The sequence below is a fragment of the Phaseolus vulgaris genome, chromosome 6 (assembly GCF_000499845.2).
Source record: "Phaseolus vulgaris cultivar G19833 chromosome 6, P. vulgaris v2.0, whole genome shotgun sequence".
Taxonomy (NCBI): Eukaryota; Viridiplantae; Streptophyta; class Magnoliopsida; order Fabales; family Fabaceae; genus Phaseolus; species Phaseolus vulgaris.
The window spans coordinates 2,813,278-2,828,642 of NC_023754.2; the positions used below are offsets into that span (position 1 = coordinate 2,813,278).

At 49.2% G+C, this 15,365-nt stretch overlaps 1 protein-coding gene across 1 annotated transcript; it reads left to right on the forward strand.

Annotated features, from left to right (window-relative positions):
- Nucleotides 1–7,635: 7,635 nt before the first annotated feature.
- Nucleotides 7,636–8,478, forward strand: LOC137833224 (uncharacterized protein C713.09-like). Its single transcript, XM_068641584.1, has one exon. It carries the CDS (start codon nt 7,636–7,638, stop codon nt 8,476–8,478), a length of 843 nt encoding a protein of 280 aa, XP_068497685.1.
- The last annotated feature ends 6,887 nt before the right edge of the window (nt 8,479–15,365 follow it).

Sequence of the window (15,365 nt, forward strand, 5' to 3'; positions counted from 1 at the left end):
CGTCAGCAGTTCCTTCTCGAACCAGGAGAAGGGTAAGCGCACCCCGATGGTCTTGAACACCACCTGGTAAAAGTAAAAGAAAGGGACCCCGTTGTTGGCCCGTTCGTCTCCACACACTGGCTCCCCCAGAGTGCAAGGAAGCACAGCGATGTCGTCATCGTGCCTCCTCGCGAAGGCCCGGTAGTCGTAAGAACACAACTCCCCTTTGTGTTCCCGCACGGCCCTGGTGGAGAGCAAGCATGAACACTCATCAAGAAGTTCGCTCGAGGCCCAAGGGTACAAGTCTTTGGGACGGACCCTGGGGGAAGCATCGTGAGAAGACATTCTTTAGCAAGATCAGGATGGCTAGAAGTGCAAGGGTTGAGCGAGGGAGCGAAGGTTAGAACAGCCCTTCGACAGAGAAGAAAGGGTGCAAGAAGAAAGAACGCAAGTAGGTTATGAAGAGTGAGAAAACGATGAAGATGGTTCCAGAGCTTGAAGAGTTAAATAAAGCGGTTAGAGCGCCAAACGACGTAAATGGATGCACCGCACGATTGATACACGTGGCAGAAGATGAAAGGATGACGCTGGTGCCACTGGTTTAAATCAGAAAATGTCCCGTCAACAGAATATCCAATGGTACGATCCGCCGTCGAAAATGAGCCAGGGGTACAGCGGGAGTCAGAAAATGAAATGACTAGATACCCCACCAACCATGTAAGCAGCGCCACGTGGATCAAGTCGAATGACAGAAGGTCTCATCAGCTATACAAGGAGCGCCGCGTGGATGGCACAGGCAAAGCCTTGGGCTCTTCGCTGTTATCAGGCGTTGACCAAGGCAAGGATTAAGGTCTATGACGAAGTAAAGGTAACGCCCGAGGCGTTGCCAGGAAGGACGTAAAGGGCGACGACAGACGAGAAGTCGCGGGCGTCGCCAACCCAAATACCGACTGGCGTTACCTCCCCGATACCCCCAGGTAGGAAAGACTGAGGAGGGAGAAGAAATCAGAGAAAGGCAAAGTTAGTTGCAGGCGTCGCCTCCCCGATACCCACAGGTAGGAAAGACTGTGGAGGGAGACGAGACCGTCAAACGCCAGCGAGTCACTGGCAGGGTGTTCCCCGATACCTATGGGCAGGAAAGACCATGGAGGGAACAAAAACCCCACAGCACTCAGCGTTTTAGACACCCGGGGACGATACGGTGCTGCTTTAGCAGGCCTCTCCTTAGGCGTGGGCGCCGAGCGTTAAAAGATCAAAGAAAGAGCCTTTCGGTATCAGAGACGTCCCGTGGACGATACGGCGCCACTTAGTGAGCCTCCCCACGGGCGTAAGGGTTGGCGGGCGACCTTACCCAATCATACCAAACCACCCAACGAAGTGTGAGAAACGGGCAGAACACGGATAAAATATTTGCAGCGTATGAAGGGAAAAGATGAGAATGAGATCGCATAGGCAGAATCGTATGTGAAAAAGAAATAAAGACAACCATGCGAATGTCCTAAGTTAGTAACAAGAGTGCGGATAGTTCAAAGAATTACAAGTTTTGGCAGATAAAATCAAAAGGCGAAGGTAAAGAATGAAGAGTTAAGCTTGAAGAGGAAGGTGGCGGATGAGGGGCAGCAGTTCAGTCGTTCAAATCCATAGGCACGACCTTCCCGTCGACTACGTGGTGTGTGGGGTCGCAGTTTGAAAGGTTGACGCCAGGATTCTCGCAGGACGCCTGGGACAGGGCCTCTTGGAACCCCTCCTCGAAGGTGCCCGCCATCTCCTGGATAAGGGACTTTTTCTCCCTCTCCAGTTCCTCAATGGCGGCGTCTCCAGAGGCCACCTGCTTCTCCAGAGCCTCTTTCTCCACGCGAAGCCGGCTAACCTCGACCTGCAGTTTGTCGTAGTCAACTCGGAGAAGGTCCATACCTTTGGCCTGCGTGGCCATTTCCTCTTCCATCCGCTCCACCTTGGCAGCCTGTTCACAGCAACGGTCCTTCAGGTCTTTGTGAGTTTCTGCATCCGCTTTGACCACTTCCTGAAGGCCCGCCACCTGTACTTGGAGAGCAACTTCACGAGCGTAGAAGTCAGCCTGGAGCTCCAAGGCCTCTGCCAGTTTCCTCTCAGTTTCCGCCCTGGACTCTTGTGCTTGTTTCAGGGAGGAACAATAAGCCTCGTTCTGGCGTCCCAGGATCCTCATCTCCTCCTCCAGGGTAGTTGCCTTCGTTTCCAAGGCCTGGAGAGTTTGAGTTTGCAAGACACCGTTTCTGGCCTGGGAGCGCCATTCGAGAGCCACCGCCAAGAAGGCCCCCAAATAGAAAGGCATACCTTCCCTCCTGTCGGTACCTTCTGGCATAGTCTCGCCGCTGAACCCCCTCATCAGATGCATGATTGGAGGGGGAATGGCAATGAAGTCGGGGGCGGCAGCGTTGGGAGCCGGGGAAGCAGTGGTTTCTGGCGGCGGCAGAGGCGGCGCAGATTCAGCACCTTCGCCCCTTTCCTCTTGGAGAATCATAGGAGGGAGTGAGGTTGCGCTTGGAGGGTTGTCCATAAAGGAGTTCCCTCCCTATGGCGACGTCTCTGCCGGGAGGGGAACCCGCGCGGATTTTCTCCTTCTGAAGGGCGCCACACCCTCCGATTCCTCATCGTCTGACAGAATCTCCAAAACCCTTTTCCCTTTGTCAAGGGGGGGTGGAGCCGGGGACGAGGCCACAGCCAGGGGAACAGCGGCGATAGGCGAAAGAGAGTTGGGGGTTGGAAGCAAGTCAGAGCCAGGTGGAGACGTCGGAGATGGGCTAGAAGCAGCTTCAGCAGTGACTGGAGGCGGCGGTGTCGGAGCCGGTGGGAGAATCGGATTGGCAACAGGGCTGGAGGAGACGCCTGCCTTGGCGGCACGAGCCTCCTTCAGTGCTTTTGCCAACATTATTCTTTTGGAAGCGCCCATCACCGATCCTACATCAAGACAGTCCAAACAACAAGGATTAGTACTAGAGCAGTTATGTGGATTCACAATACAGGAAGAGATGCGAAATGCAAGTAACATTGTACAGTGAAAAATGGTAATGCAGATAACCGTAACAACTAATGCATCATAAATCGCCAAGAGCAGATACCGAAGTATGTAGAAAGCCCATGGGCATTGAATTCGTTCGCGATGAGCTTGGCGGTATCGAAGACTATCCCCAGTCCCGCCAAGGCTTTGCATATGTCCCGGTCAGGCGGGGCAAGTTCGTCCAGAGCCAAGGGCTTCATAGTTATGGGTTTGTCTGTCCAGTACAGAGGAAAGCCCTCTAGAATGGTAGGATCGCGCTTGGTCGCGCGTACCTTGAAAAACTTCCCCTTCCAGCCTTTGAACGAATTCTGGAAGAGCGTAAGGATGATGCGCCCGGCGATCCCAGAAAAGCTCATCCAGAGGCTTTTCCCTTGCTTCTTTACCTCGAAGAAGTGGAGAAAAACGTCCACAGAGGAGGGAACACCTAGATAGCCGCAGAGAATTTGGAACCCCCTCACGAAAGCCCAACTGTTGGGATGGAGTTGGGCGGGAGCAGTGTTTATCTCTGTCAGTAGCTCTTTTTCGAAGGGGGTGAGGGGTAGACGCAGGCCCACCCTTTTGAGCACCATCTGATAGAGGAAGAAGAAAGCGCATCCCCCAGTATCCCGTGAGTCCGCGCAAACGGGCATCCCAGGTCGCACTCGGCTTACCAGGACTTGGGAGTCATGACTTTTGTGGAAAGCATTGAAGTTATAGAGAGCAGGGTCCCCCTGTGGGCCTCCACGTCCTCAACAGAGTTCAGGAGGGAACATTCGTCCAGAAGTTCGTCGGGGGCCCAGTCATATTCGCCTTTATAATGAGACTTGGGGAGCGGGGGAGGCGCGGTGGTCTTGGTTTTTGCCATCAACGCCAATGCTGAAGATCAAAAGAGAAAGAAAGGGTTCAGAGAAAAGGGGTTTGGAGAGAAGAAAAGGGGAAAATGGAAGAACCCTAGGAGCGCCCTACCCGCAAGAGAACGAAGGGAAGCGAAAGGAACAACGAAGCATACAAACAATATCCAGAGAAATACGAGAATAACAACAGTCCCAGGCAGTTTCCTATAATGCGACAACAGTGAAGAGTGGAGAGTGCTCGAAACCATACCTTTGCTGTTGAAGTGGAGGCGGTAGGAGAGCGCAGGAAGGGGAGAATCGCAATTGCAGAGAGAAGAGGTTTTGGAGGCGATGAACAGGGCAGAGTAGCAGAGTGAATGAATGTAACAGTAGGGTGAGCGCGGGGTTTGGAGTAACTTAAACGTTACATTTCGCGACTCAAGAAGCGTTAACTAAGGGCCGTAGGATCGGGCCACGCGTCAGAGGGTTGATTGCCCAGGGGAAGCGCAAGGGTCTCTAAAGGAGGGCCACGCGATGGGCCACGTGGCGCGCGATCAAGGGTAGCCCAAAAGGTGTAATCATCCCCATTTCAGGGAACGTCCAATCGCTCATTAAGAATACCCCTGTGGTTCAGAAAATGTCGCGTCAGTAAATTCGAAAATTTGCTGAGTCAGCAGAGAATGACACGTCATCAGGAAGGCACGCGGATGGTGGAGGCAAGGCTTTAGTCTTTGCGCTGAAGACAAGTCTTCGGCTTAAGACTGGGGGGCTTGTGTACCGTCCCGTATCAGGGCGTTGACTAAGTCAAAGTCAACGACTGGAAAGTCAAAGTCAACTTAAGGTGTCGCCCAGGTGTAGAGACGCCAGGAGGAAGCGTCGCCAAGATAGGACCAGGCGTCGCCTGGGTGAAGGCGTCGCCTAGCCAGGGCGTGCCCAGATCAAACAGTGTAAAGGTAAGGCAATCACAGTATGGTTCCCCGATACCCATGGGTAGGAAATACCATGGAGGGAGCGACGCCGTGGGAAGCCTCAGGACCCGATATCTCGGGAAAGTGATAAAGAGAAGGAAAAGGTGGCTTCAAGGCCATAGTGATAGTACCAGTGAAGGGCAGCCTGACTCGTGAAGTACCCCTGCCGCCCCAGAGACGCCTTCGGGACAGATACGACCCAAGAGGAGGGTCACGCCCAGGATAACCGGGTGCAGGGTGCGAGAGGAAGTCAGATACGCTCTCAGAGTAAGTGGCTAGATACTTGGGGGCATGAGTTGGCACCCAAAAAGCCACCCCTAGCGCAGTAGCACTCCCAGGCAGGAGGACCCACACGTAGAAACGTCCCCAGATGGGCAGAAGCGCCCCCAGATGGGGTCATGGCGTCGTGAGGCCCTCCACGTGTATGACAACAATGCCGGAATAGAAACACCCTCTAGTCAGGTGCCAGGTAATTAAAGATATTCAATACAGTTTCCCTTTTCGAGCATTCAGGTACTATTAGGGCTCCCGAGCGTTTCAACGTCTTAAATGCGCTACGTTTCGTAATTAAGCGCTTTAATGAGTGCGTTACGTTTGAGATTAAAAGCGCTTTAAGGCGCTTTAAATGCTGGGGCAGTTTAAATAGCGCAGAGAATGTCGGAAAAAGGGTTGGAACCTTTGGCAAACTAACGACAAACTCTTTGGTTGCTTGCCCGTGCTTTAAGATTACGAGCAAGTGACTGGAGAATATTGTTGCCTAAAGGAGACAACACACACACACAGATACACAGTTCTTTTACCACCTTCAGAGTGCCACACGCGGTGCTCAGATACGTGGGTGGACAGTTTTTTGGTGTTTCTTGCTGGCTGACTTGAGCGTCGGAGTGCAAACGGCCGCTAGGGCGCCTCTTTGTCCTCTTTTTTGCAGGAATTCACAGGCAATCAGTGGGAAGGAGACCTTAGCTGACGGTTGAGGCCGCGCACGAAGACGTCCCGGTCAACCGGACGGAACAGAGGTCAAAGAACAAAAGCAAGAAACAAATTTAATTGAATAAAACAGTACCACCAAAAGGATTTAGATTGTGACAACTAGAAAGAGAGTCAAGAAAGTAAAGCAAACAAATAAAGGTACTCAATTAAAGGTTGGCACACAAAAGAATTCCTAAAGAAAAGCACTACATTAGATGACCAAATAAAAAAACAGCACCACTGGAAAATGTTGTGGGCCAGAAAACGTGTTTGTTCCCCGATTTATGCTGATCTGTATTTTTGGAATTTGGCTCTGAAATTTATTATGAAAGATATTCAGGATCTTATCTAAAATCTGGCTTTGGATTCACTCAAAACGGATGCACCATTTTTTTTAATAAATTTTTCAAAATTGGTGTTCGGTTAGGCCAGCTGGAGCGCTTCAGATTTGCACTCTGATCTTAAAAGATTTATCATTTTTTTTTCTGTTGCTTCTTTTGACCTAATTCTTTTTTTGTCCTTTCTATAACACTTTAAACTTGCATTTTCCAGAGAATCAAAATTTTCCTATGGGTGGAAATATTTTTCTGGGTTAAAACAGCCAAAACAGAGAAGGTGAAAACAGGGGAATCTGAAAACTGGAAACAAAAACAGCAAGATACCAAAGTTTAGACACAATGGAAATTTGTGAAATAGAATTGTGTATGATCTAAACACAATATGAACTCAAACTAAAAATTAAAAAGGCACCAAAGGAGCAAAGAACAGCAGATTCAAGCAAAAAAAAGAGACCCAAAATCAAGAAACAATTAAGCCAAATAAAAGGACTACTATGAATTGTTGACAATATGGATGAACATGACTTGACAAAACATGTATAGATTCAGAAAATTAAAGACTCAAAGCATAATATGAACCAAAATAATGAAAGCAATAAAGACTCAAAGCCTAAAAGAAAATAGCAACACAAAGGTGTATGGAATCCTATCACAAATTGCACAAGAACTTGTTCAAGATCAAATGAACAAGAGTGCTTCGGTTGGATCTTCCACAAAGCACACCAAGAACAAATTAAAATATAAAAAAACAGCAAGACAAGTAAGGAAAGTAAATGACAATATGAATCAAAGAAGAACTAAAATTTAAAAGACAAGGAGCTACTCATCTTGAAGAACCAAAGCTCATGATACCAAATGATAGCATTTTCCTGAAGTTCTTCTTGAATCAAAGTAGAGTATGGGGCGGAAGCAATGTATGAGAGTGAGCAAGATCCTCCTAAGAGTGGTGTTGATCTTGTAGGTGCATGATAGGTATGGGTATTGAGTGGTTCGGCCAACTCAAGGGAAAAGATGAAGGAATTGAAGTTTAGAGCCTAGGATTCTAGGGAGAAGCAAAGTTGAGCACAAATGGGCAGCATAACTTTACTCACCATAAACTTGCAAAATACATGAGATAGCCTCCCTATTTATAGGCTATTTGGGACGTAAATCCTAAGCTAAAACATAATGAAATGTAAACCAAATGAAATGCAAAGCTAGACCATGTGCCATGACCGGTCACACCTAGCCAAGTTCTAGAAGGTTTCTTTCAAATGTGCTTTCTACACTACCCTATCTACTAAGTACCCCTATTGGGCCTTGATGCAACATATACAAGGCTTTCTCTCTTCCATCCGTGGCTTCATCCACTTGTGCTTGTACATGCTTAGCCATTGATCTTGTGAGAGGACCTAGACGGTCTAGTGCCACACCTAGACGCTCCATGGGTAGACGCTTCCCTTCTTCACGGTCTAGACGCTCATTCCTTGGAGCTAGACACTCTCCTTGGTCTAGACGCTCTTCATGGTGTGGGCTTTGGCTCCCATGGCTAGATGTGTTTGGCCCTCCTCCATCAAAACGTCTCACCACCACGCCCTGGTGCTCCCCTCGCCATCCAAACTTGTGAGGGTGGTGGTGAGATCCAACCCTCAACACCTCCTCCAACCCTAGCTCTCCCAACCCCTGTTGAGGAAGTCTTGAAGGCCCACGCTGCTCACCTTAGCGCCATAACTGCTGAGTGCATGGAGAAACGTCTTCACAAGATGATGGGCGAGGCTCTAAGGGACTCCTTGAGCCAATACGAGTTCGACAACCGCTTTCAACGGGAGGAAGCTAGCACCGCGAGGGCCCAAGTCCAAAAACTTAAATGCGACATGACGATGAGAGGACTGGAGTTTTCACGGCTGGAGAAAACCCTGAGGGACGAGCTGCGGAGTGAATGTAAGAATAGCGCTGAGCTACGCAAAAAGCTCAATGCCAAACTCTTAGAGGTCGTCGATCTCGAGAGCAAACTCGTGCCTCAGAGGGAAAAGATAGCTGACCTGGAGGGGGCCCTCAAGACTAACAAGGCCTACGTGGATAAGCTCGAGGCCAAGTCAATCGAGAGGGAGGACCTTCTGAGCAAAGTTGAAGCTGACAGGGACCAAAAAGCTAAGGAACTGAGCGAGAAAGACAAAGAGTTGAACGAGTCTGCAGCAAAGCTTGCCCAGGCACTTGAGGAGAACGAAAAGCTAAAGAAACAGATCGAAGAACTCGACCTCGACGCCAAAAAGGTTCTAACCTTAGGGTTTGGCACGGCCTTGGAGCAGTTCGCTTGCGCTTACCCCGACTTGGACCTCTCTCAGTTCTCGATTTGCCATGAAGTGGTAGATGGCAAAATTGTACCTTCAGATTAATATTTCCATTCGCCACTTTGTTTATGTGTAATGAATTTATTTGTAATGACTTTCTCTTCATCCAAACTGCTTTAATACATATAAATATGCACATGGCTTCGCCCTTATCTGTTGTGTAATCATCTGATCTTCTTGTCTTAAAGAAATCAACTTAGCACCAACCGGTGCCTAATTCTGTGAAAATCAACTTAACTGAACAAACCATTAGTTCGTAGCATTTAATGCAAGATCACTTACTGGGCAGTAGGCTTGGGTCAATCTTATTATTAGAAATATCGTTCGCCTGAACTGCCAAGTGTCATGCACATTTCTATGTCACCGCCTAAAAACTCTGCTCACTTAGTCCTCGCCGTGTACTTCTTCTTTCGAGCTTCAAACACAAAGCCATAGGCTTTCGGCGACGCCATTTTCTTTTTAACTGAAACACCTTTGCTTGACTGGAAGAGGAGCTGGCTTTCGGATCTCCCTCTATCTTGCCTGAGCTTTGGAACAATGATTTAGGTGGTGAGGTGTCCTCTGCGAACCTTTCCCAGCCACCCACTCCTGACCTTTCAATTTCATCTTGCCTGAACTCACTCAAGGGTGAGAAGGACTTTCTCTGGTGCCTCCACTTGCCCAGGGGTTACATCTCCTCTTCCCCTGGATGCGCTGAGGACTTTTAAACCGTTCTTGCCTGAACTCGCTCAAGGCGAGAAGGACTTTCTCTGGTGCCCCTACTTTGCCCAGGGGGTTACATCTCCTCTATCCCCGGATGCACTGAGGACTTTGCAATCTGTTCTTACCTGAACTCACTCGAGGGTGAGAAGGACTTTCTCTCCTCTCGCCTACACTCGCTCGAGGCGAGGAGGTCTTTTTAATCTCTTCTCGCCTGCACTCGCTTACGGCAAGGAGGACTTTTTAAATCACTTCTCGTCGGACGGCGATGAGAACTAAAAACTTTATACTCGTGCCTCCAATCGCCAGATGGCAACGAGGGCTTAAAACTTTTATGCTTGTGCCTTTGGTCGCTAGATGGCGATGAGGTCTTAAAAACTTTATGTTGGGGCCTCCGATCGCCAGACAGCGATGAGGACTTAAAACTTAACTCTCACCTCTGATCGCCAGGTGGCGATGAGGGTTTAAAACTTTATACTTGTGCCTCTGACCGCCAGATGGCGATGAGGTCTTAAAAACTTTATGTTGGTGCCTCCGATCGCCAGACAACGATGAGGACTTAAAACTTAACTCTCACCTCTGATCGCCAAGTGGCGATGAGGGTTTAAAACTTTATACTTTAAAACTTTGTACTGGATGCATACGATCTAAATTCACCATTGCTTTAAATTGCACAAAGGCGATGAAATCTCATTCCGAAAACTGAAAAAACGAATAGCATGCAAACTTAATGAACTTGGAAACTTTGATAAACTTCAAAACCTCCTTTATTGGGTGACCTCGTTAAAAAACCCTCTTTAGGGAAAAAGAGTGCCCCCTTGAAAAACTGTTTTATTGCTACTTAGAATGCTTTAACTGTAATAAAACTTGAGATGGGTGGCGTTCCAAGTGCGAGGAATCGCCCCTCCTTCCAGTGTTTCCAAGCGGTAGGCGCCGTTCCCGTGTGCTTCGGTTATTCTAAACGGTCCTGTCCACTTGGGTGACAGCTTGTTCTTCATCTCGTACTGGTGGGCCCTCCTCATCACCAGGTCGCCATCTCTGAATTGTCTTGGTTTCATTCTGGAGTTGTACTTGCGTTCAACTCTTCTCTTTACTGCTTCAGCCTTCACCCTTGCTTCCTCCCTGACCTCATCCAGCAAATCCAAGTTCATTCTCCTTTCTGCCTTTGAATCTTCCGTCACGAAGTTCTGGAATCTCGGCGAGCTTTCTTGGATTTCAACTGGGATCATCGCATCGCACCCATACACCAAACTAAACGGGGTTTCATGGGTTCTTGATTGCTCAGTGGTATGATATGCCCACACTATACGGGGAACCTCTTCCGCCCAAGACCCCTTTGCCTTCTCCAACCTCCTCTTCAAGCCTCTCAACAACACCCGATTAGCTGACTCCACTTGCCCATTCGTTTGCGGTGCTCCACAAAAGCAAACACCTGTTGTGTTCCAATATCCTCACACAGCTTCTTCAACAGGTGACTTGCAAACTGAGTCCCATTATCTGATACCAAACGCTTGGGCACACCAAAACGACACACGATGTTCTTTCACACGAAACTCTGAATCTTGTGCGCGGTGATCTGGGCTACTGGTTTTGCTTCAATCTACTTCGTGAAGTACTCGATTGCCACAACCAAATACTTCATTTGCCTGATCGCCAACGGAAAAGGTCCCAGAATATCGATTCCCCACGTATGGAACGACCAGGGGCTGTAGATTGACTTTAGCTCTTCTTGGGGGGCCTTGTGCCAATCGGCGTGTTGCTGGCATTGCTTGCAACGTTGGGCGTATCTTTTACAATCTTCCCTCATAGTTGGCCAATAATAACCTGCACGAAGAGTTCTTGTTGCCAGAGCTCGACCTCCGATGTGACTTCCACAAATACCCTCATGGAGCTCAGCCATGATTCTCATGCACTTTTCTCCATGTACACATACTAACAAGGGGTGTGTAAACCCAAACCTGTACAACTCACCATTGATTAAGGTGAACTTGTTGGAGTTCTTGTTTACCTTTCTGGCCTCCGTCAGATCTACTAGGAGAACGCTATCTGCCATGTAGCGCTGGTATGGCGTTATCCATGTATCTGGTTCATGGATAGCGCAAACTTGTGTCATCTTTGTCTCTCCTACTGGATGCGCTCTAACTCTCGGCGTCCTTAAAGTCTCTTGAGTTAAAGATCTGTGACTCCTCGCCATCCCTTCTATTGACTTGCAAACTTGAAGAACCTGGTGGTCTGCTACGAATGCTCGAGGTGTCTTCAGAGTTTCTTGTATAACGGTCCTCTGCCTGCCCCCCTTGCCTGAACTGGCGAGCTTGGCTAGCAAGTCAGCTCGGGCATTCTGCTCCCTTGGCACGTGCACCACTTCGAACAAAGCAAAGGACCTCCTTAACTCCTGCACATACTCCAGGTAAGCCGCCATCTGCGGATCCTTAGCCTGGAACTCGCCGGTCACCTGCCCAGTGATCAGCAAAGAATCACTTTTGGCCATCAGCACCTTTGCCCCCATCTCCTTTTCCAACAAAATACCGGCGATCAACGCCTCAAACTCCGCTTAATTATTGCTGGCTTTGAAGGCAAACCTCAGAGATTGTTCTATCAAAACACCGTTGGGCCCTTCCAAAATAACTCCAGCCCCGCTACCCAGCTGGTTGGACGACCCATCCACCGAGAGTACCCAGCGATAATCATCCCCGGCGCTCTGTGCTGTTTCAGAAGATAGCTCGACCACAAAGTCAGCGAAGATTTGCCCCTTGATCGGTCCTCGGGGCTCATACCTGATGTCGAATTCTGACAATTCCACCGCCCATTTTACCATCCTCTCAGCTACATCCGGTTTCTTTAGAACCTTCTGGATGGGTAAGTCAGTCATTACCAACACTGCAAAGCTCTGGAAGTAATGACGCAGCCTTCTCGCCGAGAACACAACCGCCAGCGCTGCTTTCTCCAAGGCCTGATATCTCACTTTTGAGCCCTGCAGCACCTTGCTAACAAAATAGATAGGTTTTTGGACTTGATCTTGATCTTGGACGAGCACCGCACTCAGCGTCTTCTCAGTTACGGCAAAATATAACCTGAGGGGCGTTCCCACTTAAGGTTTGCACAGAACTGGCGGGCTCGCCAAGTACTCCTTGAGCTTCACGAAAGCCTCTTCGCACTCCCTCGTCCAGACAAACCTATTATTCCTCTTCAAGCACTGGAAGTACGGGTGGCCCATTTCTCCACTAGCAGACACGAATCGCGACAGTGCGGCCATCTGACCTGTAAGCTGTTGCACCTCCTTAACAGTAGCAGGGCTCCTCATCGCCAAAATGGCAGCACACTTATCTGGATTTGCTTCGATTCCTCTTTCAGTCAAGAGAAACCCTAAAAACTTTCCCGCCTCCACGCCGAAAATGCACTTTTCGGGGTTTAGCTTCAGTTTGTACTTGGCTATCGTGACGAACAGCTCTTCTAAATCAGCAACATGTTGGCTCTTCTCCAGGGACGTCACGACCATATCATCGACATAAGTTTACACGTTCCTCCCAAGCATATGCGCAAGCACCTTATCCATCAGCCTCTGGTACGTGGCTCCCGCATTCTTCAGCCCAAAGGGCATCACCTTGTAGCAATAGCACGACCTCTCTGTCATGAAGGCAGTTTTTTCTTCATCCATGGGGTGCATCTTAATTTGATAGTACCCCGAGAAGGCGTCCAAGAAACTTAACAACTTGCACCCTGCTGCACTATCCACCAGGGCATCTATATTCGGCAAAGGATAGGAATCCTTTGGACAGGCTTTGATCAGATCTGTGAAGTCGACGCACATTCGCCATTTCCCATTGCTCTTCTTCACCAAAACAACATTGGCGAGCCATTCTGGATACTATCTCCTTGATATGGCCTGCGGCGAGGAGTTTCTGCGTTTCATCTCTGATCACCTATCTCCTTTCTTCGTTGAACTTCCTTCTTCTTTGTCGGACTGGCTTGATTTGAGGGTCCATTGCTAAACGATGACACAGGAAATCGGGGTCAATTCCCGGCATATCTGAGGCAGACCACGCGAACGCGTCCAGATGTCTGCCTATCACCTTGGCGATCTGGTCTTGCGTCTCGCCATCTAGGGTCTTCCCGAGCCTAAATGTTTTTCCGCCGATCTTCTTCTCAAGCCAATCCTCAACCGGCCGAGGCCTCTTCTCACTGGCGATCAGCGCTCTCGCAATACCTGACTCCCTGGCGATCGCCGGGCGGTTTTCTCTTCCTCCACCCGAGTGGCACTCTCGGACCTTGCCTTGACATCCTCCATTTTCACATTGCACTCAGCGGCCACCTCCAACGCTGCATCCACAACTCGCCGGTTTTCCTGCTCAGGCTCCACGCCAGGGGGCGGCGTTGTGGTTACATGGCACACCGATTTCTTGTTCTTGAGGCTGTTTTCGTAGCACTTCTTTGCCTCCTTTTGATCAGAGCGGATGGTGATGACTACCCCCTCCATCGAAGGTAACTTGACCTTCATGTGCCTCGTGGAGGGCACAGCTCCTATCCTGTTGAGTGTCGGCCTTCCCAACAGGATATTGTATGCCGAAGGAGCGTTCACGACAAGGTACCTGATCTTCTCTGTGCATGAGGCCGCTTCATCTGTGAACGCGTCCTTAACTCAATGTACCCCCTGACCTCCACTTGATCACCAGCAAAACCGTATAAGCAGCCCCCATATGGCCTCAGCTGGTCTGGAGATAGCTGTAACTTTTCGAAAGTCGGCCAAAACATCACATCTGCCGAGCTCCCCTGATCGACCAACGCTCGATGAACCATCCTTCCCACCGTAACAAACGAGATTACAATGGGATCGTTGTCGTGGGGCACAACATCCCTGAGGTCTTCTTTGGTGAACGTGATGTCCACATCGGGCGAGTGATCCTCAAAAGCTTCTACTGACATCACAGACCTTGCATACTTCTTGCGTTGTGACGCAGTACACCCACCGCCCGAGAACCCACCAGCTATGGTGTGCATCTCGCCGTGAATGGGTACCTCGTGCTGCTGGCTATCACTGCTCGCCGGTTGTGAACCTGACGATTGTCTCGTCTGCTTCTTCACCAAGTAGTCCTTCAAGAAGCCATTCTTTACGAGTTCATCCAACTGGTAGCCCAGTGTCAAACAGTTGTTAATATGGTGGCCGAATGCTTCGTGGAATTCGCACCATGATTCCTTGTGAGGTCCCAGCACCTTGTCAGATTTTACCGGTGGCCTCAACCTGTCAGCTATGTTGGGCACAACGATGAGGTCTTTGAGTTCCACCACAAAGTTGTGCCTTAGTGGCCTATTTCCCTCTCTCCTTCCTTCTGCTAGACCCCTAGGCTGGGTCCTTCTTGTCTCATAGGTGCGCTTCCTGTCTGGGTGTTTTCTTTCTGTGGAGGCTTCGTGAACCCTAACAGGTTGCGTGCGTATCTGCGCCCTTGGTCGTGCGGGTGCAGCGGTCGTGCACTTCTCGTATGTCTCGCCCTCTGAGGCAATGTGCTCTACCGCTCGTCGCCTTACTTCAGCAAAAGTTTTGGGGCGGCTGCAGTTAAGCAATTTAAGGAAAGACCCGGGACGTACCCCCTTCCTGAATGCGTACACAATCATGGGTTCATCTGTGGTACCCACCTTCACCACCTGTGCCCCAAAGCGGCTTATGTATTCCTTCAGGGTCTCACCTTGAAATTGTTTTACGTCGAAAAGGTCGTAAGAGACTGGGGCTGGGGCCCTGTTGGCTAAATACTGCTATCTGAATAGTCGTGAGAGTTGGGCGAAGGACGTGATGTGACCCTCTAAGAGTGCTCATGAAGAGCTTGCACCTTACGGCATCAGAACCGCCAACCAACAACATCTGTGTGTGGAACGCCGTGAGGTGTGCCTCATGATCCTCCATCCCTGTGAAGGTTACTAATGTGATTCCAATAGCACAATATGAATGATTCTTGACATTCTTAGGAATCAACTTGAGTTGGATATGAGATAGGCACTTTATGATAGAATTGGATCAAGGTTCTATGTTCAAGAACTCACCAAGACTAGTACCAAAGCCCAAACTCACATGGAAGATCCATGTATTGTCAATTGAATCAAAACAACAACTAGAAATGAAGAAGAAGCAAAGATGAACGGCAGAAATAAAAAGGAACCGAAGCAAAACACAAAGGAACTAGAATACCGAAACTGAAAAAGCAAAGAACACAAGCTAAGACATGAACATAAAAGGAGAAGGAAGG